This window comes from Ipomoea nil, unplaced genomic scaffold (genome assembly GCF_001879475.1).
Source record: "Ipomoea nil cultivar Tokyo-kokei standard unplaced genomic scaffold, Asagao_1.1 scaffold1043, whole genome shotgun sequence".
NCBI classification, from domain to species: domain Eukaryota; kingdom Viridiplantae; phylum Streptophyta; class Magnoliopsida; order Solanales; family Convolvulaceae; genus Ipomoea; species Ipomoea nil.
In genome coordinates this window covers 4,669,197-4,696,560 of record NW_017617471.1, presented here as the reverse complement: position 1 = coordinate 4,696,560, position 27,364 = coordinate 4,669,197, and the positions used below count along the sequence as shown (strand labels likewise).

Sequence of the window (27,364 nt, the reverse complement as noted above, 5' to 3'; positions counted from 1 at the left end):
TTAGTTTAGGAGTTAATTATAATTCATTTTAATTTAATTTGAGAATTAATTTTGTAATCTTAGTTAGTTTGGGGTTACAATATGATTATTTAAATGTCAGGTTAATACTATTACTTCTATCGTCTCCTATAAATAGCGTATTGTTTGGCAGATGGATAATTTACACAATACAAAAGAACTCAAAAAAAAAAAAAAAAAAAAAAAAAAAAAAAGCCTTAAACGATGTCCATATTCTCTCAAAGCTTCTTACAAGACCTTTCTACTAAGTGTTCAAATTGTTGTTCTAGTTCCCTGATAGTAATATAATTTGAGTGTCCAACTATATGATTTACCTTCTTGTGCTCCTTTGTTAATTAATGTCGCAATGTAACCTTGTGCTCAGTTCCCATATGGGAAGTCATGAGATTGAGCTGCAGTGGAGGCAGTGGTGACACTTTGGGCTTCAACAGGTTAAGAAAGTATAGATCAACAGATACTACAAAAACAAAATGTAATATACTCAGTAGCTTTAAAAAAAAAAAAAAAAAAAAAAAAAAAACCCTTATGGTATATCTCCTCTTATCTAATAAGCTCGTAGACGTTTGGGAAATATAGTACTACACTACTAATTATATCATAGTGAAAAATATCACCCATAAAAATATACTTTAACGTACATAATTACGAGAATTGAACCATACCAGGCAAATGATACTTAGCTAATTAAGAAAGTTCTTTTTCCAGAACTTCCTTGGATGACATTATATTGTTACATTTGTTTTTTGAAAGCCAAAAACTGATTGATTTTTTTTTTTTGACAGACCAAGGCATCGGCCTCGGCCGTGAAAGGGTCCTAGGGGCAACACAAGCTTCCACTATTAATATTCTTACATATTAATCGAACTATATAGAAATTAAATTGTAGTCCAATACTCAATCATAAATGAAAATCATTTTAAAATATTAATTCACGACTCAAAGGCAATCTAGTGGACTAAAAGTCTCACTTAATACGTGTTTCCAATGACTTGGTGGGGTTTGATTCTTGCCCCAACATTGGGGATTGGGGTTGGATGAGCTTCTTTTGATGTTGAGTTTTAAAACTAGATTGACTAAATTTATTAAAAAATGAGTTAATTCTCAATTTAGTAATAATTTTTATCGATTTACACCTATTTTTTTTTTTTGGGTGTGTTTAATTAGGTCCTAAACTAATGACCATTTTGGTCCCTCAACTATCAATTTTGATCAATTAAATTCTCAACTATTGATTTCGTAATCAATCTGGCCCGGGAGGAATCATCGCTTGTGGGGTCAAACCTAGGTTATCCTAAAATTCTCCTCTACAAAGAAATTTCATTTACCATCTGAGCTACCACCTTAGGTTGGTTTTATCCAATTGAGTCCAATGTTAAGATAGTTTGATAATTTCACAGCTATTAATACCTAATTTAGTCCTCAACTTTTGTAGTTTTACCCAAGTTAGTCTTCAACTATATAGTAATTTTACTCAATTTAATCCTCGATTATAGTGGTTTTTCTCTATTTAGTTATTGATTCTAACAACCGATGACTCAATTGCCCTAATTGATTTTTAAATACATTAATCATCATAAATTTAATATGTAAAAAATGTAAAATAGTCGAGATGAAATTGAGATGAGTGACTCTGATCTCTAGTGTTCGATTGTCTAGCCCATAGTAAACTTGTTCTAGAATCTCATTTGAAGAATTTTTCCAATGTTGATTCTTTCCATCCATAAGATTAATTCAAAGACGTGCAAGATTGTATTTTTTAAAAAATTAAAATCTTTCAACTTAGTTACGTTGTTGGTCCAAACATAAAATTATTATAATATACGGAGTAATATTCAAATTCTTTTACACCAACCCCACCTTTGCCAACCATATTCCACGCCCTCGTGGCGCGCAACGAGAGACATGCATTTTTACACAAATAATGCATGTATCATACCTTAGGCAATTCAAAATACATGTAATTTCATGGAAACATTTGTTTCTTCTTATCCTAACTAGGTAATTGATGACATAATCACAAAATACCCCACTCTTTTCATACAAAAGGCACGATCAATCGCGGTATTAGAACTCTCACACATACATGAGTTACATGCATTAAACTTGAGTTAATCGAAGGATATGTAACAACACATTTGTCAGATCAAGCATTTACCATTACGCCAAATGTTATAACTAGCTAGCTAGTATCAAATGCGCGACTTTATTTCCTTATATTTACGTATAACAATCAGTGTTGATATTGGACTTGACCCTCCAAGCTTCCACTACACCCAACAACATCTATATTTTATATATTATGTGCTCAAACATGCCCCAGTCTTGTTAGTGATATGACATTCAAACAAAGACATTGATTCCATCACAAAAGCTAGGTCGAGGAGGAAAACCATGAGAAGCCAATGTTTGTGGCACTCATATATATTGAACACTTTTCGGCACCACAAAGCACTTTTCTAAGGTCACACCTTTCGCTAGGCAGGCCCTAGATAAGCATATGACTCTCACTTTGAATAGCTTTCTCTCAAACTCTTCTGGGTTCCCTTTGAACTAAACCTTATCAAGTACTGGGTAACCTTCTAGCTTCCAGGTAGCCTTTTCCTGTCATGCACTCATGCAATCAATAGCCTCTCAACCAGAACAACAATGATCGGACACTCAAATCAATACCCTAAGTCCCTAACTTCACCATAAAAACTATATCACGAGTGGGGGCCGATTTGGCCATTGGGATTATATAAGTTTTTCATCCGATCTAGCTCGATAGGATCGGATGTAAAATTGTAAATAAAATAGACGTAACCACGTGACAGCATGTATGCAAGTACTTGTGAAGTAATAGATGCAGCACGAGGTAGAAAATCTCTAGCGATGAGAAGTGAGAAGCCAATTCTAATAAGCGCAGGGGGCACATACAAGTGGCCATATAATATGTGCCCTCCATTTTTATTTAAAGCATGCACTGTACGGAAAACACTTCAACATCTCAAATAAAGAATCAGCTTCCTCCAACCTCTGTGCTTATATATTTGGGACGACGCTCAGAACCCCTTACTTGGGATGTGTACTCCAACTGCCATCTTCTGAAACTATTATCCCTCTATGCTCTAATTAACCCCCTTCTTCTTCTTAATCTTCTTATAGTTTCTGTCCCAGAAGAAACTGTTTATTGTGTCTACAATTCTTCCCTGTTAGAACCAACATCTATATATGTGCTCAATTAACGACGACTCCGCAGGTGGCGGCGGCAATGTTGGAATGGTAACAACAACGTGCGATATTGAAGCCGCCGCCGTCGTCGAGGAAAACATCCGCGAACATAGGGCCAAAGCAAGAGAAGATGACGCCGCCGCCGCATCGCCGTCGTCCTCCTCGTCAGCCTGTCTTATTTCGATTCTCCGGCGACTTCCGGTGAATGAGGTGTCACTCCTACTCTCTTTCTCTCTCCCTTATTTCACACGTCCGTTAGTTTGCATGAAAACTATTTGGGTATAAGGGTATTGCCAGCCTATTTTATGGATATCATATTCATATTATAAAAATTTATAATTAATACACACACATATATACACATACATATATAATGTATGTGCAGCATGTGTGACATGGTAAACTACTTTACAAAGTATACAACATTATAAAATGTGTTTAAAGTTTTTTAGGGGTTATTTTGTACAAGAAATAGGAGCATATTAGTTGTCCTTTCACTTGCATTTTACTATATACATAATAAAAAGTTTTTTTTTTTTTTAATGTTAACTATTGAATATGCTGAAAATTCTAGTAGAAGGATCTATTCCTAAAGTCAAATTATGTGAAGTAGTTGTAAACTTTCAAAATTAATTATCTTATCATCTAAGGAGTATTTATTAGAGTAGGGAACTGTCAATATGAGGGAGACTTATTGTCCAATTCTCCCTTTACACTTGTTTGCAGCTTTGTGTACAAGATGTTACTCATGATGGGAGATTTAGTGAAAGAGACCATTTAGTTTCCCACTTTGTCATCAATTACATCATATCTTAAATAATAAATCACAAATCACTTATACTGTTGTAATAGTTGTATATATTTTATTGATAATATATACTTATTTTGAGCAACATCAACGTATTATCAAAAATTAAATATCTTTCACATCAAATTCAATCACTTCCCCATCATGAGGCAATGGGATGAAATTGGGGAACTCATGTCCCTTATCTTGACTATAATACCTTCTCGATCACCAAGTCTTCGTGACTTTAGTAGATTCAAATTCGGTCCTTCTAACATAGTCTTAGTATACCATAATACACAACATCACAACTCTTAATATTTGATGTCTTATTAAAATATACTTTTATACTTTATCAGTAATTAACTTTTTTATCTTGTTAATTTTTTAATAAAGTACAAATATATCATTCACCAATCACCATTAAGACCATACACGATCTCTGCATAAAATATTAATTTATGTATTATTTTTTTAGCGATTTTACTCGAGAACAAAAACCTAAAGTATTAAGAAGTACAACAATCAATAAAGGAAAAGACCAACTATTTAATTTTATTTTATTTTAAGCGTGCTAATAATATAAATGGGGTGTCACCACTTACCAGCCAGAAACAAGCCTAGCTTCTTTACTGTAGTACACCTGCATGATTAAAGAATTTAGATGCCCATAAATTGTAATGATCACGCACACAACTCTGGTGGGGTTTTCTTGCACAAATTCCTTTGCCCTTTATCCGAAGGTATATTCTTTCCTCCCAATTAGGAATCTTCTGAGTTGGCTAAGAAATGACTGCGTTTATGTTACACATCAATGCATTGCTAAGAAATGAAAGGTTTGAGAATTCTTCGGAAACATATGTTACATGTTGAGGCATAATGCATAAAGGTCAAACCAGCACTAAGAAGGCTGAATCAATTTAACCAATATAAACTCATTTTCTTCATTCTCTTTTAAGTTTTAAATGTGGGACTTTGAGTACTGGCCATTTTCGTTTGAACAGATCAATTATAAGCAATCTAGGCTGGTTTATCTCACTATGGTCCTTTGCTTATTAGGATCACAAGAAAGTTTCACCTAAAGTGCATCTTTTGATAGCAGTTATAGCCTTAGCTTTCTTGTAAGTCAAAAAAATGTGGGATTAAGAGTTCAAATTGAAAATTAGACTATACATTTAGATTTATATATCACATGCTTAATATTTTTCTAGTTTTTCATTATCCATTTCTGAAGTAAATAAATTTTCTTTTTGATCATTGGATTTAAGTATGGAGCAATCTTCTCCACGCCAGTTGTCTCACTCTTAGAAGTGTACAATTCAACGATGAGATTATTCACTGCGTTCGACGAAAAAAATCTCAAGTTACTTCTATTTTTTCCTTGAATTTTTAATTTTTTTATAGAAAAATTGAGAATTTATCCAATTAGTAAATGCTTCTATACTTGCCTATATATGGTTTATCATTAATTATATGTGTGCATGCGAGAGAGAAAAGCCAATAACTTTAGGTAAGAAGTTTTAAATTCAACCGCATTGCTCTATTATGTACCAATTAATAAAAATAAATAAATAAATTGAACAAGAAGGGGTGGTACCCACCACATGTTTGGGTGTAATTAAAACTGGTCCCTAGCTAGTTTGGCACCCATAATGTATGCATGTCCGCACGTGTTTGTCAGTATGTGTTACATACACGCACGAACACACACTTCTTTTAATTTGTGTCTATTTATTTTTGCACATTATAACGTAAATCATGATCTACCTTGTATTGTGGACTCTAATTCTAAGCAACTTACTATATCTCTGTTATAGTTAACATATTTTGTACATGTACTTAACAATTTATATGCTTGTAAATGAATTAAAAAACACATAACATATTAACTACATACACAATATATTATGTGCGTCTATAGTTACCATGTTATCTGTCTTCAATTTATTTAAGGCATGTGAATTATAGGTACAAAATATATTAAATGCAAATACATAATTTTTGAATCATGGTTGACAATGCAAGATGGACCAGATCCATGGTATAACAATTGACTTATTTCAAAACCATTTTATATTAGTTAATTATTTTGTTAAATATTATGTGCATCTATAGTTCCATATTATGTGTTTCTAATTAACATGAAAAGGTCTAGCCTCTATGATTTATGTTCAGTTGAGTTACCATGATTTACATTCTCCTAGATGTTCTGTTGGGCCGGGGTGTAAGGCCCTTAGAGTTGGGGTTCAACCTTTTGAAAAGAATTAACATGCATTCAATTTATTTAAGGCATGTTAACTGTAATTTAAGGTATGTTAATTGCAGATACAAAATATATTAACTGCACACACATAATTTTTGAATCACCATGGACAATGCAAGATGGATCGGGTCCATGGTATAACAATTGACTTATTTCAAAACCATTTATATTAGTTAATTAATTTGTTAAATATTGCAATTGCTGCAGATATGTGGAGAGGCAATTCCTCTAGCAAAGATTGCATGCCCGGTGGCCCTGACAACATTGTTGTTGTTCTCGAAGAACATAATCTCCATGCTGTTCTTGGGCCACATGGGGAAAACGGAGCTCGCAGGTGGTTCCCTGGCAATTGGGTTTGCCAACGTGACAGGCTACTCCGTCATGAAAGGCCTGTGTATGGGAATGGAGCCCATTTGTTGCCAAGCTTATGGAGCCAAGAGATTCCCTCTCCTCAGCCAAACATATATCAAGATGTTTCTTCTTTTGTTGTCTGTTTCCGTTCCCATCATTCTTCTCTGGCTCAATGTCGAGCCGGTGTTTATAAGGTTGGGACAAGACCGTGTGATTTCGAAGGTTGCGAAAGGGTACTTGGTTTTCTGTATCCCGGAGTTGTTAGCCAACGCTCATCTTAATCCTCTCCGGGCGTTCTTGAGGACGCAGGGGCTGAACTCTCCGGCGACGCTGGTGGCGACTTGCGCCACCGTTTTGCACCTCCCCATCACGTATTTTCTGGTCATGTATTTGAATTTGAGGGTGAAAGGGATTGCTTTGTCCTCGGTTTTGTATGCTTTGAATGTGAACACTGGGTTGTTGATTTATCTTGTGGTTTCTAAGGTGGCGATTAAGCCGTGGGTGGGGGCCACTTTGGCCTCCGTGGCGCAGGGGTGGAAGCCATTGATGAGCTTAGCGGTGCCGAGTTTGTTCGCCGTTTGTTTGGAGTGGTGGTGGTACGAGATTATCTTGTTCTTGAGTGGGTTACTGGATAATCCCGATTCATGCGTAGCCGCCATGGGGATTTTGATACAAACCACCGGGACCATTTACGTTTTCCCGTTTTCGTTGAGTTTGAGCATATCGCAACGTGTCGGGCACGGATTGGGGGCTGGGCAGCCGGAGCAAGCCCGGTCGGCGGCGACGGCGGGTTTCTGCATCGCGTTAGGGGTCGGACTCTTAGCCTTCGGGCTAAGCGTGGCTTTGCGGTCCGTTTTGGGGAGACTGTACACGAATGACCCACAAGTTCTGGGTTTAATCCAAGTGGCGCTTCCGCTTCTGGGATTAGCGGAGGTCGGAAACTCGCCGCAGACCGCCGCGTGCGGCGCCCTCACCGGCTCCGCGCGGCCCAACCTCGGGGTGCGGATAAACATGGCGTCGTTTTACTTGGTCGGGCTGCCGTGCGCCACCGTGTTTGCGTTCAAACTCAAGATTGGTTTCCGCGGGCTGTGGTTGGGGCTCGTGGCGGCGCAGGCGGCGTGTTTGACCCTAATGATTTTCACGTTGTTTCAAACCGACTGGAAACTTCAGGCCAAGAGGGCTGAGGAGCTGACGCAGACGGCCGGCGCCGACAAGGACGACGCCGGAACCAACCTCGTAACATGATGTTCTTCTTCTTCTTCTCCACATTGAATTGGTAATTCATTAATTTAACTGATTTTGAGTGGCATGCAATTTCAATTCTTTGTTAAAGAAATTTGCAGGGTTTAATTTGATGTTTCTAACATGGGAAGAATCTTAGTAACATGCTTGTACTCGTTATTTTTTTTTTTTTTACTAGTGTTTCAAGGATATGAATTCAATAGTAGTAGCTGAATTATTCTTTGTTTTTTAAAAGAAAAATTTTCTCATCCTAGCATGTGGCTGGAAAAAATGTGTAAATTTTCTTTCACAATTTTGGATTGTATAGTAGAGATTTGTATTAACATTTTAGTCTTGTACACTTTTCACTTGTATGGGTAATTTTGCCAATGACGACCCATTGACCCCATAATTAAATCGAAGTTTCAATCTCAAGATTTTAAGTCTCCTTAAAATTAAAGATTATGGCAATTGTAATGTATTTACTATTTAATTAATTATATATGATAGTGAATTCAGCATATTGAAATTATATACAAAGTACTTGATTTGTTATATTATATAACTCTAATAGCAGGTTTGGTTCACGGAATGAATTTTGAGTTAATAGGTAAGAAATTAAGTAAAATTCCTTGCTCCATATATAATATAATGTAATAACCTAATTTATAAGGAAATAATTTACTTACAAAAGAATATTTACACAAATTTTCAACTGGATGTACAGATTGAATCTTTTTAATTGCCAGCTCCGTATATAATATAACGTAATAGCGTATTTTATAAGAAAATAATGGATTATTAATTATTATGTTATTTTATAAGGAAATAATCAACAATACTAATATAGAATTACATTATTTACATCAATATTACATTAATACACGAATATGTCTACTGCAGAATCTTTTTCATACTTATTCGAATGGTAATTTTGCATAGAGAAGGATTCTTTGTACTATTTAAACACTTCATTATGCTAACTGTATAGATGTAAGCTAGCTTCCAACAAATTTCTACGATTGTAATATTTTACCGAACCAGACACATAAAATGGACGGAGGTAGTAATATTTAATATATTACAATAAAAAAATTACAATATTTATATTTTATAACACTAATACGAGTCATTCCTTCTGCTGCTTACTTATTGAAACTTTGTATAGCCGAAAACTTAACTATGAGTGGGAGAAAATTACTGATAATAGCTCTGATACTAAATTGAAGTGTGTGTATGGCTCTAATACAAAATTGAAGCATGTACTCCATCTCAACTAAAAGCCTAAGCTGATAGTTGGATTGCGCATTTGTGTGCGAGCCGAAGGAACACGTGGACCATAGTATCTTTTTTTATTGGGTGACGTAGATATTCGAACCAATGACCTTTGGCATGGCTCTGATACCAAATTGAAGTGTGTGCATGGCTCTGATACCAAATTGAAGCATGTGTTCCATAAATCTGTTACCACCTAGTCCATAGTTGACTATAAATAGTTTATTCCAAAAAATATGATATTCTGTTTCCGAAAAGGAAAACAAGATATTCGCAGGCTTTAGGTCTCCGTGTACATACCCCTTTTCATGAATAAACTGTACAATCGCCAATGATTCTATAGCTATACACGCTAGCAATCGATTTGTAAATCTGCAAGAAGAAATTCAATATATAACAATCAAACTTAAATAAAGTGTATCAATTACTCACAGTAGTCTTTATGAATCGAACTTAAATAAAGAGTATCAATTAGTCACAGTAGTCTTCTTAATCTTGATATATTGGATAAGCTAGCTTATCAATCGCCTGCAGAAAAAATACTACAATTATTTGCAACAAATGCACAACAAGCTAAGGCTAGACGCTTGGCCTATACAAATTCAATTAAAAATCCTAATTTATTAGGCATACCAATAGAGTGTAGCCTGCTACATGTCATCAAAAATGCATCTTAGGCACACCGTGGCAGCCGTCGAGATCCCTGTTCAAACAATCGATCAAAATAAATACATATTTTACAAGAACTACTTCTCAAAGGCTAGGAATACCAGACATGTAAATTTGCGATTCTTTTGAATGGTTAAGATCGACTCCAGATACCCCCTCGAACTTCAAAGCAACATATATATATATATATATATATATATATATATATATATATATATATATATATATATATATATATATATATATATATATATATATCTCTAAAAACATAATAAGTCTCAATCAAAGTTATACCCCTCATTTATGTCCATGTTTTTAATGCTAAACATTTTTCACATTGTGCTTTTAGAGTTGTATTATACACTTTTTTGGACAAAAATATCCTTACCCCGTTATAACTTCCGTTATCTTTTACATTACTTTTACCATACACTTGCATCTACCACATCTTTTCTTATATTCTTTAATTATAACAATATTTGTAAAACATTATATATTAAATTAATATAATAAATAAATTTTATTTCACTTAGATTATAATTAGTAAAAATTTGTTAGCTATTTTTAAAAATATAAATATTGGGCATATATTTTTAAATAGAAAAGACTAGTGTGTGTGTATATATATATATATATATATATATATATATATATATATATATATATATATATATATATGAGTTAAATCCACTTTTGGTCCTACATTTATTGCGCATTGGACATATTTTGCCCGTTTTTATTAATGTTGCCACATTTTGTCCAGACTTTATAAAAGTTAGACACATTTAGTCCACCGTTACTTTTGGCGTTAAACAGCTGTGAAATCGAAGGGCAATTTTGTCATTTCATGTGATTTTTTTCATCAGCCTTATTGTTTTTTGGTCTCCCCAGTCAAAGTCGAAGTCAGATGAGCAATTATGTCCTTTCCGATATCTTATCCGCCGTCACGCCCGCGGCCGCCGCCTCCGACAATCGTCTTACCTGTTTATCATCTTCTTCCAGACCGTACAGGCGGGTTTTGTTCATTAGAGCCAAAAGAACTCCAAAAATGAAGCTTTAAAAATCTCCAATTTAATCAAAGTTCAAAATTCAAATTACTAGTTAATGCTACAGACTACATTTGCATATAATTTCCCTCATCACTGCTTCTTCTTCTCCACTTCCCCCTCATTACCCCATTAATTACTTTTTGGGTTCTTCATTTTCTATAAGCTTCAGTTACATTAATAAAGATATATATATATATATATATATATATATATATATATATATATATATATATATATAGAGAGAGAGAGAGAGAGAGAGAGAGAGATGTGAAATAAAAGCTTTTTTGTTTTTCAGTTCAAGTGTTCAACTGAGTGCGTAAATAAAGACTGGGCTAAAACAAGCCTTGTCCATTGGCAACTTCTTGCTCTCTGAGGTTTCTTTCTCTTTTTCTCTCTTTCTGATCAAATGCATTTAATGGATTATACGTACCAAAATGGCTGCTAGCTTCCCTCTCCACCAAAATGGCTGCTAGCTTCCATCTCTCGAACCACGAGTGACCGTATGCAACACCATAGAGTAACCTCAGATCCATCGAGTGTTTCTTAGACAGATCCTCAACAGAAATGTTTCTGGAACTCAAGAACAATTCAATAAATCAATTATATATCAATCGTTTCAGAACTATAACTATAATTCAATTCCTTCATATAAACTGTGAATAATCCGATAGATAACTTAAGGAAGTTTTTTCATACCGAGCATGAAGATTAGTATAGATACAATCCCATAAGCCCATTATTTCTCTACCACACATGAATTTTGATTTGCCTTCTATTCCTCTGGCGGATTCTTAACCCTAACTTCCTCTGCTGCCACCGATTCCCCTTCTACCACAACCGTACCACCTTCAATCCCCTTCATCACCACCGCACCTTCATTCATCTCCTCCATCCCCATTCTCCCCTGCCTCCCCCTTCCACGAAAATCCTCCAACCTATGCCCAAATCTCCTGCAATCTTAGCAAAACTGAGGCATATTCTCATACTCTATCTTTTGCCAGAATCCTCTCGAGTCATCTACTTCCCCAATTTCAATCCACACCCTATCAATTTGAGGCTCAAGCAAATTAACCTCAACTCTAGCCTTAGCCGCACTAGGGAGAGTTCTCGGAGCAATAGCGGAGTCTACATCCGACGTATTCCAGTCCAGCGTCCATCGCAAGAATCGGACCGTCATGTTGTCGGTCCATACCGTTATGAATCCATACCAGTGCATTTGATTTCCAGAAATTGTTTGTCGGTCCTGTGAATTCTGCTTTGCATGTTGTTGATTCTGCTTTGGATCGCAATCAATCGGTGTTGGAAGCTGTTGTTGACTCTGTACAACTTCTGTGAATGATCGAGTCGGAGCCGAGATCGTACGGTGACCAGAGACGTCCTAAAAAGAGTCCACCTAGACAACGTGAGACAGATGAGAGACACGCTGATAGCTCTGATGCCCAAAATGCTTTACGCCAACGGGAAAGAAGGCCTGGGAAGTATTAGCACGCTTAACAGAGTTCTGAAGAGATTGAAGGCTCGCAAATCGAATCTCTTATCCGGAGCCGCAGATTATTAGGAGATCTTCTAACAAAATCGCCATTTTCAGTCGTCCCACATTCTTACTCCCGTCTGAATCTTGATTTTCCGGCCGGCTTGTGATCTTAATTAGCTTCTTATTAAGTAGAGGGTTTCGTGGTTGGAACATCTGACTTCGACTTTGACTGTGGAGACCAAGAAACAATAAGGCTGATGAAAAAATTCACATGAAGGACATAATTTCCCTTCTATTTCACGGCTGCTTAACGCCAAAAGTAACGGTGGACTAAATGTGTCTAACTTTTATAAAATGTGGCAAAATTAATAAAAGCGGGCAAAATGTGTCCAATGCGCAATAAATGTAGGACCAAAAATGGATTTAACTCTATATATATATATATATATATATATATATATATATATATATATATATATATATATATATATATATATATATAATATATATATATATATATATATATATATACATATATATATATATATATATATATATATATATATATATGTATATATATATATATACATATATATATATATATATATATATATATATATATATATATATATATATATATATATATATATATATATTAATCAAAGGGACAAATAGACTAGTTGGGAAATAACAGATTAAAAATTAAACCATTATAAAGAACAACCTCTAGAATATTGTTTTCAGAAGTACAAAATTGAAGCATGTGCTCCATCTCAAATTAAAGTCTAAGCTGATAGTTGGATTGTACATTTATGTGCGGGCCGAAACAACACGTGAACCATAGTCTCTTTTTTTTTTTTTTATCGGGTGACGCGAAGATTTGAAACAATGACCTTTGGCATGACTATGATACCAAATTCAAGTGTGCGCATGGCTCTGATACCAAATTGAAGCATGCGCTTGGCTCTGATACCAAATTGAAGCGTGTGCTCCATCTGTACTAAAAGCCTAAGCTGATAGTTGGATTTCACATTTGTGTGCGGGCCGATTATTTTGATAAGCTCCAAGCAACACGTGAATCATAGTCTCTTTTTTTATCGGGTGACGTGGAGATTCGAACAAATGACCTTTGGCATGACTCTGATACCAAATTAAAGGCTATCGTCCTCAAGATTGAGATGAGTCCAACAACACGTGAAAGGCTATCCAATTATTTACGAAAATATCACCACGATCTTTTTTTATAAAATCAGTGTTTCTCATCCTTTAGATCTGGACACGTGACGTGCGGTGATAAGTTCTCAGTTCTCTCATGGGCGACCGTTCGTATAGGTGAATTAACGGATAAGATAATATTTAATGAAAAAGTTAACGAATAATCGTATAAGAACCATTTTTTCTACCCATTATAAGCCTAACTTTCTTTGGCTCTTATTAGTATAGTAGATAGATAAGTATTTCAAAGTATATATAATGCAATATTATATATGAGAAGTTCATACATAGCTAGTACTAATAATCGTAACAATGCAATATTCGTTATTCTACCTTCTATACTTATAAACAATATGTACACTTACCCAACTGATGATTTGATATAATTGTAAATTGAGTATCACTTAACAAATCTCATCTTAACCTTAATTCATGGAAAGAGATGCACTTAAAGACATAATTATAAATTTCAAGAGGTGCACTTAGTTTAATAAATTCTAAAAAAAAAAAGTTTAATAATGAAAAATTATGAATTTTAAATTATATATTCTACTTATAACAAATCTAGCAAAGCTTTTGAATGGGAAACCAAGCCATTTTGGGCAATTGAACTCCTCATTTCTTTCTAAATCCAAAACAATTTCTTTCTCTCACAAAAATAAACTAAATCCAAAATAAAAGCATGGTGTGGGGTACAGGGCACTGTGGTCCTCAAGATTGAGATGAGTCCAACAACACGTGAGAGGCTATCCAATTTCCAAAATAAAATTGGTTGAAATATATATTCTCAATTACCATCATAAATAAATAAATAAATAAATAATTAATTAATTAATTATAGCAAAGTAGAAAAGAGGGATTGTGGCATTTTGGAAGAAGGTCACATCAGTGGTAGGTCTTATGTCAGACGTGCCTGCCAACATCTTTTCAAAGCTTCACATTTTAATTTATTTTTTATTTTTTTAAGAAACAAAAAAAAAAATAATGAAAGGACGCCTTTAAAAAGGGCAGACTGCCAGTGGTTGTAGGTGCAATCACAGAGGTTTTTACTGTTGTTATCTTTGATCAAATTAAATTCATTGCAATCTATGAATCGGATTTGTGTTTGTGTTAAAAATTTGAATCCGTTAACCATAACGTGTAGTGTCTATATTTAGTCTTATTATGTTCGTGTCGTTATCGTGTTAACTCGTTAACGAATTCGTATACACAAATTGTCAAGTCTAGAAACAACTACAGAGATTTTTACTGTTCTTCTCTTTGACCAAATTAAACTCATTGCAATCCTCTATGAATCTATCTTATTGGCTCGTGGTACCATAAGACATTAGGACGAGGATATCCATATGATTTTGTGTGGAGCCTAAAAGATGGAAGTTACGTTGTGGTTAAAAAGTGTGAAATTATTTATCTTATTATGGATTGTATTTTATTATGTTAGGTAAATATTTTATTTATAAGAATCACAAAATTTAAAAATTTTTAGTTTGTAAATACTTATAAAGATTACAAGTTTGTGTATAGCAAATATCATTTAAGGGAGAAAAAACACTGTTGAAAAAGTTAGAGTTTAAGACCATCAGTTAGGTAGCACAAAAGTGAAAAACTCAAGATACTAAACACTAGTGAAATGTAAAAATTATATATACTTATGTGTGTGTATTTACAAATATTTTGTATGTAAATATGCATAAATATTAATTTATTTGTTTCGTTCGAAAAAATGTATTTTTTATGGAGTTCCCGCCAATGTTTCTGAAATGTAAAAATACTCTCGAGAGAGAGTTTTCATATATTATAGACGATAAGCGAAAAGTGTTCGAAAAATTTAAATTATATTGTTAAAAATTAAATTTCTGACTGCTTTGAGGACTTGAAAAATGTTTATTGTTATTCCTTACCAATTCTCTAAAGTGGTTAATAACACTATCCACCAACAAAAGTTGTTGACAAATTTTAAACAATTATATTATCAGAAGTATTTTTAAACTTTATATTATCATCTGTGATAATAAATTGTCATTATATTAATGGTAATAAAATAAAATATGGTGTGCAAAGTTTGATAGAAAAAAAAGTTAGAAATCGTGGGTTTGAGGGAGTACGACGTACTGCGGGCAAGTCATGGACATGAATAAGGCCAACGTTAGGTTAAGACAATGTGAAGTGTTCCTTATCCTATCCATTTAATACAAGAGTGAAGATGAGAGAGGCAACATTGGATTTCCTAACTTTGAAATGTCACACAAAAACGTACCATTATTACAATGTTGTTTCGACCAAGACAAAGTAACACCCTCCAATAATTTGTGGACCAACCTCCATCAATATAATTAATAATTCTCTCTAGCCTAGATATTTTCTTCTTTTACGTACTTCTCATTGTATGTACAATGTGTATTTCTGCATTCTCAACTCCTATCTATTGAGCTTAACTTTGACTGCAATGTTTTGCGTTGCAATATAGATATTTTGGTTTGAGTTGTACTACATTTAGTCTCAATTTTTATTCTTTCGAATTTATTTTAGAAAAATAGTGTAATCTCATTTTTTACTCTCACACACAAAATTTTGATATAAATATTTATATTGGGACCTACATGAAAAAAGTAGCTTATCAGAATGCGCCACATTAGGGACTAAAATTTATGGAGTAAGATTATATTTGGGGGTCTATGTAGTAGAACTCTTTATTTTATGATGATGTGAAAAACATTAATAGAATTTTATTTTATTTTCATGTGGACCATAGTAAAAGTGTTTACATCAAGATTTTAAGTATGGAGTACAAGTTGGAGTATAAAATGAGAGTTCACATACTATTTTTCTTTTGGTTTTATTGCTTAGACACATCGACTTATTGGTGATGTATTGCGCATTTGAGTTGCGTGTTTAGAGCAACATTTGTGGAAGGTGACGCACCTACCCGGTGAGTAAAATGTATGTGCTCGCACCTGAGAGTGCTTCATGCGCTAGATGCGCGAGCGACATCGGCTACTGCACAACAATTTCTTTTTATACATTAAATTTTTCAATTTATGTTAAATCAATTCTAAACTCTCAAAACTCATGTCCAAGAGTCTATGAAGATATCTATTCTCTTTCCTCTCGCTTCAAACTAGCATATTTGCCTCAAAAAGCCAAGAAAAAAACTCTCAATAAAGATGTCCGTAGTAATAATATATGACAAATGGATGACTTTTAAAACAAATTTTAATAGAGTTAATTATACCAGAGGTCCGTTGCCTTTGGTGACAATTCCAGTTTTAGTCACAGACTATTGTTTTTGTTATTTAACATCCTATACTATTATGTTTTGAACACTTTTAGTCTTTCTCATGACTTTTCCTATTTTTAGTAAGGAAATTTTGTCTCTTCATATTTTTCTTTTGTTATTTTTCAGTTTCAACATGTTTATTTGGTTTATGACTTTACTAAAACCAGTTGAAAAATATGGTTACTAAAAATCAGACGTTGCCTAAAGTTCTAAACCAATTAAACCGATTGAAATCATAAAAATAACAAAAGAAAATATGAAAAGATAAAAATGTCCTTACTAGAAATAGAAAAAGTCATGAGAATGACTAAAAATATTCAAAAATAATAGTCTAGTATGTTAAATGGCAAAAATGATAGTCTTAGACTAAATTTGAAATTGTCACCAAAGACAATGGACCTCTGGTATAATTATTTTTAAAAAGATAATTATATTCACCCATTGTGTGGCTTGAACCCATGACCACAAGGTTAAAAGCCTTGCACTCTATTAATTGAGCTAGACAAACTTTTTATTTTTGTATAATAGCTTGCAAATAATACCGGAATAGATGTAATTTTTGTTCATATTTAGTACCTACGTGGCTATGTACCAGAGAAAAAGAAGGAAAACGCTCTTTTCCCCTTGTGATTTTTTACCTCCAAACTTATTCCATGATGTGACTTTTATTATTTATTTGGTGCCAATGAATTAGTTAATCTATCATTAACAAATAAATAAATTTAATTACTAATCACATGATGACACTCAAGATGAAAAATTTGTAGGGAAAATAATGCCGAGTTTGTAGCGAAAATAAAATGACAAATTCAAAAGTTGTTTAAAATTAGTTTTTGGCTGCATTAAATGAGTCAAACTATATTAAAATAATATTAATTAGACCGGCCAACTAATTGTGATCACTACAAAATTCAAAACTTCATTTTTTTTTTTTTTGTTATAATACATACAAAATTAGGGTTGATATATTATATAATAATAAATAATACACTACACTTTATGATTTACAAATTATTACATAAGAAATTAGGAACGAATTACTCAATGTATATCTTCTAATAATAGTTATATATTTTTTTTGTCAACCCATTCCGATATTTTTTTTTTAAGTAATACACTATTAAATAACTTTTATATTATTACTCCTTATTAATGTATATAGTCATGAAACATTTTATATATATATATATATATATATATATATATATATATATATATATATATATATATATATATTGATTTTTTATTTAAGTTTCAATCGATCTATTATGAAACAACCCTCATAATTTCACTTACAGATCTAAAGTTTGAACTTGAAATATTGCTTTAATAGGAAACAAATTCATTCCTGTTATAAAGATGAATTATTGTAGACATTATGAAGATTGATTGTGTAACGGTCAAATATTTATATTTATCATTAATGTTTTCCGTTACAAATGTATATATATATATATATATATATATATATATATATATATATATATATATATATATATATATATTGAATCCGGTGCACACCCCCTAGTCAGCCGAGCCCGTGAGCACACTCCCTGATCGTTGATTTTAATTTTTTGACGATTCAGATTGATTACCACTTGGATCCCATGTTATACTGATTTTAGATGAAGCATGGGTCTTTTTGTTCTTAAGCACTATATTTATTACTTTCCATTTCATTTATTTATATGTTTATAAAGATTCATAGCGTTATTTCAGCTCTCCTTAATCAATATTTCTCTCTCTCTCTTAGTAATTTTCTTTGGAATTTTACGGCGGTGTTTGCGTGGGTGTGGAATGGTGGGTGCGTTTTATAGTTTGCCATGTGTACACCTCCTGTTACAGAAAACGCACACGCCATTCCACACCCGCGCACACACCATCGTAAAATTCCCCACAATTTTTAAAAAAAAAAAAACACAAGAAGCCCAATATTATATCTACGTTTCGCACACGCCCGAAACTAGTAAAACACAAACCAAAATGTACATGCCAATTTGTATACGCACCAAATTTGTCATCCCTACGTATACGCAATAATTTGTTGGAGTAGTAAAAAAAATAAAATGTTTACTTTAAAGGTATAAATGTCAATTTAATATATCATGCGAAAAAAGCACCACTTTTAGAATAATTGAAGGGGCTAATGTGCTTACCTAAATAATTTAAGGGGAAAAAATGCTATAGATATATAATTCAGGAGGAAAAAGTGTCATTTTCCCTATATATATTTGTAACTGAAAGCATTAATGATAAACATAAATATTTGACCGTTACACAATAAACATATATAAAGATTGATTGTGTAACGGTTAAATATTTATGTTTATCATTAATGCTTTCCGTTACAAAATATATATATATATATATATATATATATATATATATATATATATATATATATATATATATATATATATATATATATATATATATATATATATTTATTTATTTATTTATTTATTGTTGTAATATGTAAAAACAGATGATGAATGAGAATATCTTACTTACTTTTATATTATTTTATTCAACAATTCTAATTCAACAATAGGTTGTTAGTGTGAAAACAAACGTTAAACTTTAATTCACAAAATCCTTACTTCAAAATTAAACTATCAAAATATTAGTGTTCATATCGCAACATAGCCATATTCAAACCATATGCAGAGAAGTAGATTTAGGCAGGTAGCACGTTGGACATTTAAGTGTAGTTAATAAGTTACATCTTCTTTAAATAATAAATTTAATTTTAAATTTTGTTATCCAATCAGTTTAGATAATGTATAAAAACAAAAAACAAAAAAAAAAAAAAGAAGAAGGAAAAACATTGTCATATCGAGTTTTTTTATATTTATAGTAATTTAAAATAATCACAAAGTTTCAAGACTTATGAGAGATGTTTATTAATTTTCTTGATTTTCGCCAATAAACTATGAGTAACTTAGATAACTGCTTGTAGTTCTTTACTAGATAGAATCCAATCACAATTCAAATTTTCATTGAATTAGTATTTGGAAATCGGAAGGGCAAAAAAATGACAAAAGAAATAACCATGTACCAAAAGATGAGAAAAATAAAACTTAAATACCAAACAATTTTGCGAATAAAAAGAGAAAAGAAAATACAAAAAATAAATAAATAAATAAAAAGAGAAAAGATTTATATGATAATGATTTACTCCATATAATTTATTAATTAATATTAATATAACAATTCCTTGCCACTTGTCTTCAAAGGGGTTTTTTGACACCTTAATTTATTTAGATTTTTGAAACTCTTATAATTATTGGAGGAATTTTTCGACACTGTATTTTCAATCTTTGAAAGGATTTTTAACACATTTTTCTTGAATGTGTTCTTTGACACCTATTTTAGGAGGGGTCTTTGATATATGTCATCAAAGTAGTTTTTGACATTTGTTATTAACGTTGTCTCTTAGGAAAATCTCCATATTTCTTATCAAGTAATATCCACATCCATGGATTATTTATTTGACATCATCCCATAGAAAAAGTCTCCATATCTCTTTAATTTTGAAGTAGTGTCATCATCTATGGATTTTTAAACATTGTCTTCACCCATGTGTTCACACATATCGTCGAAGAGTTTTGTTATTTAGAAAAGTTTTCATATCTCTTATACCTTGAAGAGGTAAATTGAGTCACCTGCATAAAAAGCTCAATTCAAATCTAAACCACCAATGTTAATGACAAGAATCAAATCCTAACATGTTGCTAAAAGTAATTTTAAAAAATACTGTTTATCCATTAAGTCAATAATGCCGTCGGACATAGTTTGCATACTTAGGGTTGGCGTTGTGCAAAGTGTGTGCAATTGCTAGTAGCATAAGAAGATATATATATTAAATCATTAATCTCGGAGAAAATAAGCAAGATAAAAGAATAAAGGAATAAGGGTAAAATATGAAATTGAAGTGCACACGATAATTCGATTATGTCATTAAATTTAAAAAAACTACAATTGAATATTTAAACTAACCTCATGTAATTCGTCAAATTTACAAGTTTTCTCAATGTCTAACATGCATGTCACCCAAATTTAAAATATTTTTTAAAAATAAAATAAATTAAATTAAAAAAGCTTTGTCTCTACCAGAGACAAAGAAGGTATCTTCGTCTCTGACCACTTCCGTCTCCATAGCCGGGGGAGGAGATCTTTTTTTTTTTTTAATAATTATTTTTTAAAAAATATTTTAAATTTAGATTACCTATTAGAAATCAGAAAAATTTATAAATTAGATGAATTGCATAAAATGAGTTAATTTAAAAATTCAATTGTAATTTTTTAAGCTTCAGTGAAGTAATTGTATTATTCGCCTAGTTTGATAGCATATTTGATCATTATTTCAAGGATAAAAAATGAAAGACAACTCCGTCCGTACAGGAACGCGATCGCCAAAGCATCGTGGACCGAGGACTTCCAAATCGCCGATGACCCACAGAAGACTTTCCTGCTCTCCACGTGTCTTCCTATCATTCGTTCCCCTTTCCTGCACTTTAAAACGTGTTCTTTATTTCCCCCTTTTTTGTTTTTTTTTTCTCTCCCCCACTTTAAACCCCATCGTCCTCGCCCGCCCACACCGTCGCTCTACGGCGAATATCCTCTCTCACCGTCATTTCCTCGTATAAAATTCCCTCTACATATATACCCACACCCCTATGTATGTATCTTTTTAGGCGAAGAGAGAGAGAGAGAGAGAGAGAGAGAGATACACAATTACACACACCCAACCACCTAGTCACCTGGTATGCCCCCCACTCCCAGACACAGAAAAGAAAGTAAAGTGCAAAGTTGTGGTCTTGATGGGTTACCGGGTTAGGTTTTAGCCTTTCCTGTATTCATATGCATGAGAATTGTGTGTGTGTGTGTATGTACAGTCTATTTTTAGTACTTGCAACCCGGAATCTCTTTACTTTCGTCTCTCTTATCTGATATCTCTTGCCATCTCGCTTCTCTCGAGGTTCCTGCTTTATTTTGTTTGTTTTCTATCCGCACGGTTTCCCAGGCTCGAGTTCCCGTTGAAGTTTCAAACTCAAAGTCATGGAAAGGCTCAAACTTTGGAAAGATATTTTTAGGGGTTTTCCGGAGTTTCTATCTAATTACTGAACAGTGTTTGGGTGCTTGGTACATAATTTTTCTTGGTTGATTAATCAATCGGTGGAAAAAATTTCCCCCCTTTTCTCGTCTGGTGATTCTGGATATGGGTATTCGAGTTTTTTATTCTATTAGGAATCTATTTGGTAAGCTGAGAAGGTAGTAGTACCGATTTATCGGGTATGGAAAGAATGGATTTTGGCCAATAATTTGGGTTTGGGAGAGTTGGGCGGGGTTTTAATTTTTTGGTATGTGGTGTTGAGTATGAGGGAGTCTGGGATAATCTAATTAGGCTTTCGGACGATGAGTTGCGGCAGTGAGAAGAACAGAGGAGGAGAAGAGGAAGGAGAATATGACAGGAGTTTTGGTGCACGGGTATCTGTTGATGGGTTATCTTTGAATGGATCGATCATAGCTTCCCAGCAACTGTGTATTGATGAGAGAGTTCTGGTTGACCCAAGACTCATCTTTATTGGATCAAAGATTGGCGAAGGAGCTCATGGGAAAGTCTACCAAGGAAGGTGTGTCTAATCTACAATCAATCATTCCCATTGTGAGTGCTTCAATTGTATTGAGTCTCTCACTGGTGCTTATCATCCTTAATCTCTCACCAAAATATTGCATAGTATATTTTATCAATGGATGATTGTTGGGGTGGATAATACTAATGTGTAGAATACTATTTCATTGGATTTCTTGAGAAGATGAAGTTATTTGTCAGATTTTCCTTGGAAATATATTACTGCACAGGCTATTTCCCCTGGCTTTTGGTGGACATTGAAGTCTGTTCTTTAGGTTTCTCAGTGTTTGTATGATGTCCTAGTTGCCTAACCTACAACTATGATTTTGTTCTTAGGTATGGGGATCAAATTGTTGCGATAAAAGTTCTTAAGCGTGGGGATACTACCGAAGAAAGGGCTGCACTAGAAAGCCGTTTTGTGAGGGAAGTAGCAATGATGTCAAAGGTAAAGCATGACAACCTTGTGAAGGTGAGTGTCACTCTTAATTTGTCTAAGGTCTTTCTATCTTGATGTGCTTATGGTTTTCTATCATGTAGTCAAAATGCAATTTTTACCTTAGTTATTGCCAATCTATTAGTTTGGTGTTGGGTTTGAAATGAATATTCATATATATGTGGCTTTTGATGCTCTTGAGTTGCTTATTTTATATGACTTTCTAGATTCTCTTGCCTGCCATCATCCATAAATTATCTTTTTTTGGGGTTTTTTTTGGCAGTTTATTGGAGCTTGTAAGGATCCTTTGATGGTTATTGTGACGGAGCTGCTACCAGGAATGTCACTTCGAAAGTATTTAAACAGTCTTCGGCCAGAAAAGCTGGACCTTCATGTGGCATTAAGCTTCGCTGTTGACATTGCTAGAGCCCTGGAGTGTTTACATGCTAATGGGATTATACATAGAGACCTTAAACCTGGTACCAAACAGCTAGATGAGCTGTACAAGAATTTTATTGATTCTTGTAATTGTCATTCGATTAAATGTTTGAGAAATGATCAATGTAGACCATTTAATTGTTATTTGTCAAGAAATTATATTTGAAACTGTTTTTCTCCAAGGTTTTCTTGCTTTTCAATAATTAGTCCAGCACATGCAAGTACCAACTTGGAGGTCTTTTTTATTTATTTATTGTTTAAATGTTTGCCCCCCCAAAAAAGCTGCTAACTTGGTGCAAATTTGTTCTTGTTTCTTCCTTATGCCGATGCAAGGAACCTTAAGTCCTTGTTTTCATTGTTTACATTGTACTAGGATTTGATCTTTCCCCTTTCTATGTTTTTGCTTTCGGGTGTTTTTCTCTCTGAAAGAGGCTTATGTTAAAATTTCGTTTTGCAGACAACTTGTTGCTCACAGCCAATCAGAAGTCTGTAAAGCTTGCAGATTTTGGGCTTGCAAGGGAAGAGACTCTCACTGAAATGATGACAGCGGAAACTGGGACATACAGATGGATGGCACCCGAGGTTTGGACCCTTACTTTGCAGAAATTATTTCGGAAGCCGGATACTGAAGTTTTCGTGTTCACTTTTCATGCTAACCATATACAATTTTCATGATTTCCAACACAATACTTGTCTAAGAATACATTTGCATAAGGGTTGTTGCTTGTGTTTAACGTCCATTAACTTATTGCACACATATTTTTGACAGTTTTATGATGTATTGATGTTTATGTCGGTAACACTTGCACTGAAAATTGATTTAATTCGCAAGTGTTTATTTATCTTTTATTTTTTTTAAAATTTTTTTGCTGTTAATCTGAATGGAATTCTGCAGCTGTACAGCACTGTGACTCTGCGTCAAGGGGAGAAAAAGCATTACAATAATAAGGTTGATGTATATAGCTTTGGGATCGTCCTGTGGGAATTGCTAACAAACCGCATGCCATTTGAGGGAATGTCGAATTTGCAGGCTGCTTATGCTGCTGCGTTTAAGGTACACATGGAATTTTGGGCTGCATTTTTGCTTTCTTCTACTAGGTGCCTAACTTGTAGAACGCTAATAGGACGGGTTTGGATAGTTGATAGTTAGGTCTGAAACCGGTTTAGGTAGTAGTGAAATCTGTATATCCAATTGTGTGTATGTGTGTAATAGGTTTGGAGATGATTAATGATTTCAAGTACTATATAGTATATTAGTATTGTCAATCGTGTTTGGAGCGGGTACATGTAATATTCATTCGTATTCAGGTAGTTCTATATGTATTTAGATTCACATTTGAAAATGACTAGACAGACGAGTACATACCTATTGTCATCCCTAATAACATTGGTAGAGTAATAAACAAAATATAGTATTATATATATGGTTATTTTAAACCGTTCTATAGTTGTGTTTGTTTTGTACTGTATTGCAATATCGATTTATATACTAATGATTGAAAGTGATCCTTTAAGAGTTTGACAATTTCAATGGCCTGTTATCGAATATCTGTTCTTGAACATTTATTTCTCGAGAGAGTTAAAATCTAACTAGTATTGGTGTTGTTTTGATGTGGAAATGCAGCAAGAGAGACCTGTTATACTCCCGGAAGAGATTTCACCTGATTTGGCGTTCATCATGCAGTCATCGTGGGTTGAGGACCCTAATATGCGGCCAAGCTTTAGTCAAATTATTCGGATGCTCAACGAATATCTGCTCACGCTCCCATCCCCGCCAACCCCATCGCCAGCCCCAGACACCGCTGAGGAGGCAATGGCTAGCAACGACTCCATAGTGGAGTTCTCCTCAAGAGCAAAAGGAAAATTCTCCTTTCTTCGCCAACTTTTCGCTGCAAAGAAGGCCAAAAACTCACAGTGATCGATCTGGAAATAACCGCAAAAGGGCGCCCCTCTATCCCGCCTTCCAGGCATGGGCAGATGCGAACGAAGCTTGGCAGCCGCCTTACAATGGTGCAGGCAGGAGATGATGAAACAACATAGCGCGGGAAGGCTATGTTCTGGAGAATCATCGTATTGACAAATAAAATGATCTAAAGGAAAGGGTACCTTAAGAGATGTTTTGTTTAGGTGACAACCTAAATTGTAAAGGAACGTGTTCCAAATGATACTATGTTCATATCCAAACTTTTGTCCTTTTTTAATGTTGTTTCTTATCCATTAATTTTGTATGCCACCGGCTTCTGTTTCTAAAGGTTGACTGGTGAAGCTCCGGTAAACGCCGGCCGTTTACACATGGTGGGCTAGTCAACCGTGCCCTCTTGTCATGCTTAATTTAATCACTGAAATAATCTATGGCTAATGGATGGGATGGTGGGTGTGTTTTCGACTTTAATCAAAGTTTAACATGATAAAATGTGTAACCTTAGTTGGTCTATTAGTTTAGTACAATAAAATTTAAAGTTCAATTCTCAATGGGAGTGATATATTTACATTCTTGATTTGAGTTAGTAAATTATTGATAACTAAAATATATTATCAGGTAATAGTTGCGGGTTATTTTCATCACCAATATATATATATATATATATATATATATATATATATATATATATATAATGATAAAACTAAATTTAGGGTGTGTTTAGTTTACATATGGGAATCAGAATTGGAATTGGAATCAAATATTTGATAATCGTAGTGAATTTTGGTGGTATGGTGGGTGGAATTGGTATGGTTACCAATATTAATGTTTGGTTATGTATATCTTATAATGAAAATAAAGTTTAAAAAATACAAAAACAAAAAATCAAGGTAATTGATCTTAATATAATGACGTTCATAGCACCAATAGGAACAAAAAATAAAAATAAAAATATGAAGGATGTAGTGTGAAGGTGACTGATCGGACAAATGAGGAGGGATAAGATGAAATGATACATGTTTTTAATTTTAATTAGGGAATGCAATTTTTAATTGGAGTGGTAATCAAGTCACATGTATTTTAAAAAAATTATCAACCAAACAATAACTATGATTTTGATTATGTGTAAACCCATGAACCAAACACACTTAGTTAAAATAAGAGTTAATTCCACCGGAGGTCCCTTGTCTTTGGTGACAGTTTCAAATTTAGTTTCAGACTATCGTTTTTGCCATTTTACATTCCAGACTATCGTTTTTGCCATTTTACATTCCTGACTATCGTTTTTTGGATACTTTTAGTTCTTCTCATGATTTTTTCTATTTTTAGTAAGGGCATTTTTGTCTCTTCATGTTTTCTTTTGTTATTTTTCTGATTTCAACCAGTTTAATTGGTTAGGACTTTATTAAAAATTGGTTGAAAAATATGGTTACTAAAAATAAGAGGTTACCTAAAGTTCTAAACCAATTAAATTGGTTGAAACCGAAAAAATAACAAAAGAAAAATATGAAGAGACAAAAATGCCCTTACTAAAAATTAAAAAAATCATGAGAAGGACTAAAAGTGTCCAAAAAATAATAGTTTGAGATGTAAAATAGTAAAAACGATAGTCTGGGACTAAATTTGGAATTGCCACAAAAAAACAAGGATCTCCGAATTCCTCTTAAAATAGTCAAAGATTAATTCTCTAGCAAAAAAATCAAGCTAATTAATAAATGAGGGAAGAAGATGCAAGGAGTCTATCGTCCATTCCCTTTTGAGTTTTGATCAAGTCTTAATGGATTTAGTCAGGTCAACGGTTGCATCAATGACTAGCGAAGACTTCTATGCATCTGAACATTTAAAAAATATAGAATATATTGTGACATGAAATCATTTTTAAATGTGAAGTTTATTGTGACAATTATAATAAGATATTCTTTACAATAATTTTATATATATTATATGATGTTCACATTTTTTAAAGGCCAAATGATTTAATATGGAGTTTCTTGTTAAGTTAACATTCTGAAAATAATTAAATAATGCTAATAATTTAAAACTTTTTTTTTTTCCTGCAAGGAATAAAACTTGTTTGTTGCTACCTAAGTTTTTCATAGCAAGTCGGCTCAAATTGAGAAGACATACA

The 27,364-nt window shown here is 33.3% G+C and overlaps 2 protein-coding genes across 3 annotated transcripts; both read left to right on the top strand.

Moving 5' to 3' along the window:
• The first annotated feature begins 3,233 nt into the window (after positions 1 to 3,233).
• LOC109181334 (protein DETOXIFICATION 53-like) lies at positions 3,234 to 8,190 on the top strand. Its single transcript, XM_019331084.1, has 2 exons — positions 3,234 to 3,438; positions 6,486 to 8,190. The coding sequence occupies exons 1-2, from the start codon at positions 3,277 to 3,279 to the stop codon at positions 7,872 to 7,874; spliced, it is 1,551 nt and encodes a 516-aa protein (XP_019186629.1). The 5' UTR covers positions 3,234 to 3,276; the 3' UTR covers positions 7,875 to 8,190.
• A 2,905-nt stretch (positions 8,191 to 11,095) lies between these two features.
• LOC109182148 (serine/threonine-protein kinase HT1) lies at positions 11,096 to 25,533 on the top strand. 2 transcript variants are annotated; one of them, XM_019332221.1, is made up of 7 exons: positions 11,096 to 11,110; positions 21,517 to 22,445; positions 22,781 to 22,913; positions 23,161 to 23,356; positions 23,773 to 23,897; positions 24,211 to 24,369; positions 24,940 to 25,396. In XM_019332221.1, exons 2-7 carry the CDS (start codon positions 22,228 to 22,230, stop codon positions 25,231 to 25,233), a joined length of 1,125 nt encoding a protein of 374 aa, XP_019187766.1. In that variant the 5' UTR covers positions 11,096 to 11,110; positions 21,517 to 22,227; the 3' UTR covers positions 25,234 to 25,396. The 2 variants fall into 2 exon arrangements, with proteins under 2 accessions (XP_019187766.1, XP_019187767.1); XM_019332222.1 differs by lacking the exon at positions 11,096 to 11,110 and having other exon boundaries at positions 21,376 to 22,445; positions 24,940 to 25,533.
• The last annotated feature ends 1,831 nt before the right edge of the window (positions 25,534 to 27,364 follow it).

Coding starts and splice junctions, on each gene's coding strand:
- LOC109181334 (XM_019331084.1), top strand. CDS start 3,277: ATGGTAACAACAACGTGCGATATTGAAGCCGCCGCCGTCGTCGAGGAA. Junction 3,439..6,485: donor GGCGACTTCCGGTGAATGAG/GTGTCACTCCTA, acceptor CAATTGCTGCAG/ATATGTGGAGAGGCAATTCC.
- LOC109182148 (XM_019332222.1), top strand. CDS start 22,228: ATGAGTTGCGGCAGTGAGAAGAACAGAGGAGGAGAAGAGGAAGGAGAA. Junction 22,914..23,160: donor AGCATGACAACCTTGTGAAG/GTGAGTGTCACT, acceptor TTTTTTTGGCAG/TTTATTGGAGCTTGTAAGGA. Junction 23,357..23,772: donor ACATAGAGACCTTAAACCTG/GTACCAAACAGC, acceptor TTCGTTTTGCAG/ACAACTTGTTGCTCACAGCC.